The 5,917-nt window shown below is 41.1% G+C and overlaps 1 protein-coding gene across 6 annotated transcripts in view; it reads right to left on the bottom strand.

Annotated features, from left to right (window-relative positions):
- LOC109536971 (SPEG neighbor protein) overlaps positions 1-5,917 on the bottom strand; it is a 52,817-nt gene that overhangs the window by 31,920 nt on the left and 14,980 nt on the right. For all 6 annotated transcript variants that reach the window (XR_007280494.1, XM_019903466.2, XM_019903470.2 and 3 more), the window contains exon 3: positions 1,243-1,424. Coding sequence is in view for 5 of the 6 variants with exons in the window: in XM_019903466.2 (XP_019759025.2) it covers positions 1,243-1,424 (182 nt within the window). In the remaining variant the exon portion in view is untranslated. The remainder of the gene's footprint in view (positions 1-1,242; positions 1,425-5,917) is intronic.

Below are 5,917 nucleotides of genomic sequence, written 5' to 3'. Positions count from 1 at the left end.
TTCAGGTCATTCCAGTTCTAGCAAAGTTTCTATTAAGCAATTACGCAAAAAAAAACATTATTTTTACTTCAAATACTGACAATCTTCGGGTATTTTCTGTGAAAATTTTCAAATTTCAAAATCGCTCGGCTCCTGCACAGCTTTGTAATTTTTTTTCTGGGACAAAACTCTCTCTAAACAGAACAACGGGTTTTCCTAAGGTTTTATTGTAAAATACTGGCAAACTGAGAGTCTTTTATGCAAAAAAGTTAAAAGATGGATTTTTATCAATCAAATTTCCCGGATTTTCCCGCTTTGAACCAACTAGTTTCAAGCAATCGTATGCGCAAAAGCAATATGTCGATGGCTTTTTTTGGTTAGATGTTAAAACTCCGTCATCGGCCATGAGTTATCACTCAGTCACCATTGAGTTAAAACTCATTAACTCAGCACAGTGTTACTCAAGCGCAACTCAACACAGTGTTACCCAGACCTACTCTAAATACTCCAAACTAGCGACACCCAACAGGTCTAGTTCACACGATTTCCCTGTCGCAATCCGACCGGTTTGTTATCAATAATTTCCGTTGCAAATCTATAAAATGCAGAATTGCAATTGCTTCGAGCCATTTTGCCGCATCCAGCGTCGGCATATCAGAGCTCGCGGCCGCCGAAAACAATCCATTATTAAATAAACGTTTTCCGGTCATAAATAATGCATAACCTCCGTCAGCACTTCTTCCCCGAATTACATTCACTCTGCAAATGTTTTATTCAAGCGTAATAGCTGACCGCAGAGCAAGCGCTGTTACTGCGGGAACTCGACTGGACGGGGAATAATTGGCCGAAAAATCGAATGACAAATTTAAAAAAACACACAACCGTATAAGCAGATGTTTTCTTTCCGATATGGGTAAAACCCGAAAATCCGCAATTCTTCAACAGTTGCAACGGGAGTAAAAGTAACTAGCCTGTAAAGTAACCAGGCAAAAAAATATTTTTTGAAAATTTCTCTCGCTCAAAACGACCATATTTTAAGCGATGAAGGTGGCAAGTTGGAACGCAGCAGCGCCTGGCCATCGTGCACCGCCTATAGGCTTCTATGGGTGCGAGTGAGAGATCCGATGCGCGCTGCGTTCTGGAATGAGAGTTTAGTTTCGGGTTTTACACCGTTGCCAACGTGAATTTTACCCGGGTTTTTCTTCAATTATGGATTCTCGCGAAAAGGACTTTTAAAAATTTAGGAAAATTCCATCTACTTACCGTTCGATTTCCCAGATTGCGCACGCGGCAGCCCAAATAGGTGGTTTTTCCGACCAGCGCTGTCACATTTCGGGACACGCTCTTATCGAAAAACGGCCCTCTATCGATGATCAGCGGCTCGATTTCGTTCTCCACCTCCGCAAGCGACTGCGAACCATCCTGGCGCTTCACCCTGCTGAAACCTGCAAGAAAACCTCCGTTAAGTATCAGAAGTCCATTAATTTGCCAGGGATTGTTTAACTTCGGCAAGCCCCTAAATGGGCTCAGAACAGGCCTCTGTTCAAACTTAGCTAATTGATAGTTCCGCAGCTGGCTCAGCAGGAAACTAAGCAACAATGATCCCCCTGCCCTCGCTGTCGCTATCTCTCTTGATCACAGCAACGGAATTGCATAAAAGGTTCAATAATTAAGTGGAAACTTCGTCTTAAATTCATTTGCGCGCGGAGATTTAAGCTGTTCGCTATCTATAATTCATCGGCTAATTAATCCCAACCGAGCTTATTACTTGCAAAGTAATTGAACTGGAAACTGAGCTCTGCGCTGAGTGAATGTTCAAAAGCGCTTAATGTTGTGGGAAATGCGTTAATGAGCCCCGGCACAGCGCAACAAATCCTCGATCGAGAAAGATTGCCACGTAAACTCCAACATTTATTGAACAACTGCTTAAAAGACAGTCCAACTAGCAAGAGTCGCGATCGAATTTCAAAGCTCTAGCATAATGTTAATGAGGAAAACTTCATAGTTACGACTGCTAATTGAAAGAGGAAAGAGGAGCAAAAAATTGTAGAATCCGACACCGTCAAGGATACAAAACAGCAATGAACGCAACTTCAATGGGGCTAATTTGGCGCTTTTCAGCAACTCGACTCGGTCGAGCAAGCAAACGTTTTCTTCTACACCCGCTGATAAATTTGTCGGGGGCCCGTTCATTAATTTAAGCCAGTTCTCTGAGCGAAAAATTATAATATTAGCAGCCCTTCCCAGTACATAAGTTCCGTCTAATTTGATGGAAGGCACGACTGTCGCTTGAGTTAAGCGTCTACGTTTATCACCTGTCCCCCTTTTACACTTTATGAGGCTGTTCGTTCTCGCAGAGACACTCATTTCTCTTGTCGCAATAAAATAAACACTGCAATGATTTCGCCAGATAAAATGACTGGTAATTAATTGAATCAGCTTGCCGGGCCGCTCCTTAATTTATACCGCATACAAAATTCAATTATCGTCGCTCAATCACATCGCATTCCTTCCACCTCCTCTAGCAGAATCTACCGTTTTATTTCGGCCGTGAGTGTTTCAATAAGCCCCGTTGGAAATGTTACGAGATTGGCTTTTTTTATTGGTATCTCTGATGCTGTTGGCGTCTTATGAATTCAACGAGCCGCCAAACAGAGCGCCAGCATAAAGGATCGTTATTATGGAAATTTTTAGTTTCATTTTGTGTTCGGATATAAAATGAATAAAGACAGGCCATGCTTGATACAGCGAGATTTGGGTTGAAACGGATTAAAAGTGATATATTATGTGCGTCGTATCATGAAAGATTGTGGAATGTAAAGGAATTTTTCGTATAGTCAGAATCAGTTGCTTTCTTAGCACGATAATGTTGGTTTTTTGCAGCAAATAAACAACAAATTTCAATAAATGAATAATGTCTAGCGGGGATTCTCATTTCAGAACGCAGCTCCTAGCGGATCTCTCACTCGCACCCATGAGAGCCTATGAGCGATGCACCATGGCTGTGCCTGGCTGCGTTCGAAGTTGATACCCCAGTCGCTTAAAATATCAGAACTTTTTCTGTTTTTTCAAAACGGCCTCAGAGCCTGGGAAACTCGCAACTTCATGTTGTGCTTGCTTTTATTCGATTTTGCAAAAATCATTCCATTATTATTAATTGGCTTAACGCCGCCAACCAAAGAAACTTCCCGCTGTATGTTTTTGCCAGAAAACCCCCAAAAGCCAAGCTTACTTTAGTGTTAGTACGAAGTAAAAATGGCATCCACAAAGTGGATCATTCACATCGGCTGAAGGCTAAACGCAAGCTCGAGTGACTATAATATAGCATGAGAGCGTTGGCTTAATGCGTAAAAATCACATTCTCACTATTTTGCACTAAGGCCACTATTCCGACTTCCAACCGAAAATTTCTCTGAATAAGCTGGTTGGGCCAATTCGCATTTCAAAACGTAGCTCGCCTCGGTCCTCTCACTCGCACCCATGGGAGCCTATGAGCGGTCCATCATGGCTGTGCCTGACTGCGTTCGAAGTTGATACCCGCGTCGCTTAAAATATCAGAGTTTTGAGCAACACAAAGTAGTGGAAAATTTAAAATGTTATTTCAAGAACTAAACTATCTGGAGACATTTTTTTGCATCGCCGCAAAGAGCAAATTACTTCCTTTTATAGGGAAATTTTCGTTCGAACCACATGTTTTGTTGAGTTGAGGTGAATTTTTAAAAACGTGCTTGCGATTGAAGCACTGAACAAATGGACCAAAAATTCTGCAAAAACGAAAAACTGAACAAAGCTGATTGAGCGATGATGAAAAGGTGGAAAAAACGATCGAAGTGGAACCACCTAACCTTTCACTACCCGAAATCTGATCTAAAATGTTTGAAAATCCAAAGTGATCGATAGATTAAGGCGAATCGAAACGCAAACAACACAACAAGCTTAATCCTTTAGAAAATTGACAATTATTTTTCGACGTTGTAATTAAACTCAATTACAAGCGATAAACCGATACGTTTTCTCCTTATCAGTATTAAGCCGTTAACGATTTACGGATTATCGATGTTTGATTGAGGGTTTATTTTAAAATTCAATCTAATCGCATAAATACAAATTAATAATTTTTTAAGTAAATATGTTGCTTACGCAATCGCCAATAGCTAGCAAATATCCGATTTTATTGATATAATTAGATCCTTGGGTTAATAGTGGTTAATCGTAATCGGGATTTGATAAATCTGACAAAATGCTATTATTTGTTCACATTTTATTAACAATCTTCTCTTTTCGTCGTTTTAAATGGAGAAAAATCACGCTCTATCAACATTCACTTCAAAGTAAACGATCGGAAAGTGGCTATAAATATTAAAAGTATTAGACAATACATGGTTATTAATATTTCTAATGGAAAAAATATAAATGCATTTTTTCTTGGAAATGTGATAAGCCTCTTTTCATCGCCTACTTAAAACTGCCAGAATCTTTGAATGCATTTGTACATTTTGGAGCACTTTTGCGGCCTTTTCCAGGAATTAATCCATTTTCCGCATGTTAAGTGAAAGCTAAATGGGTAAAACCAGATTTTGTCTGGTACAAGTGCAGGTCTTTGGATATGGATCAACTTCTGTGTTGCGCTATTTTCAAAATTGAGTCCAAACAGCTCACAGGTGAAAAATGATGAAAAGCGGCATGTTCAGTGCATTTAACGCACTAAACCAACCAGAGGATTTACAGTGAGAAAATCAACATTCTTTGCTATATTATAATCAAAAGCGTTCAAATAACCCATTCGAATGGCCCGGCAAAGAACCCATCCGGAAGCCCTCCTAACACTCGATCATAATTTTGGCTCAATTACCCCAAATGAAGTACATCCACTATGAGTTAGTTAATTTGAAAACTAGCGCGCCGTACCCCAAAATGGGCCATCAAGGGCGCCATTAAAGCCACTAAAATGAGACTTCGGCCTGTTGTTAGGGCTGCAAAGGGACTGCCAACACTTAATAACGCAGGCAAACCCGACACGAGAGCCTCTTCCACGTGACCAAGTCTTCGGATTAACGATCCAGTGTTTTAATTGTAAATAATTGACATTTCGAATGGCTCAGCGGGATGGAAGCGTTTCTTTCGTGCGATTAAGTTTGATCCATTTGGAAAGGTCGCGCCCCGGTCTAGTGAATGGCCCAATTTCGCCCCGCTTTTTCCTCAGCTACTCGACAGTCTTTTCATTAAATTAAGCGATTTTCCAGGCGAACGTTGGCAGCGTCGTCGCGATTAGACAACTGGAAGTCTTATTCGTATTGTTCCAGAAGTTCCCGAATTAATCGCATAGAGGTTGAACTGCACAACTTGTCAAGCGGCAATACTAAATCATTATTCTCCTGGTCTGAGCTTGACGCTGATGTATGAAGGAAACAATGTGAATAAGTAACCAGAGGGTGGATTTCTCCCGATTAACACGCGGCGGTGCAACCGATCAGTGCTGATAAATTGCGAATGTGTCTGTCGCGTTTCGGCACGCGAACCGAGCTTAATAATTCTTCAGCGCCGCGTAGCTGGATTCCAGCACCTGATAGCTATGTAATTGAGATATTGATGGCACCATTTCGCTCCCTCCAAAGCGCTCCCGGGGCGGGAAGTGTTCAAAAAAGCGAACCAAGTCGTAAATTAAGGCCCTCTTACAAGTTTGAACTTATCCAATCGTAAAACTTTCAATTAAAACTTGCCAGCGGCTTCCAGCTCGGGATTGCGAAAGTTGATGTGGAAATGCAAAACAGGGCTTAGTGTTATTACGTTTTATTTCAGTTAAAGGGGCTGCAATCGCGCCAATGTGCGACTTCCATGCCATCATTTGCATTGATTTTTTGCCGATTAAACGAAGCAGTGATGCGAACAAATCTTGCACCTCAACCAGTGCAAAAAAGTCTTTAACTGTCTTCACCTG

The sequence above is a fragment of the Dendroctonus ponderosae genome, unplaced genomic scaffold (assembly GCF_020466585.1).
Source record: "Dendroctonus ponderosae isolate FM_Combo_2020 unplaced genomic scaffold, Dpon_F_20191213v2 Dpon_F_20191213_10, whole genome shotgun sequence".
NCBI lineage: Eukaryota > Metazoa > Arthropoda > Insecta > Coleoptera > Curculionidae > Dendroctonus > Dendroctonus ponderosae.
The sequence above is the reverse complement of the archived record's forward strand: the minus strand, read 5'-3'. Positions and strand labels throughout refer to the sequence as shown.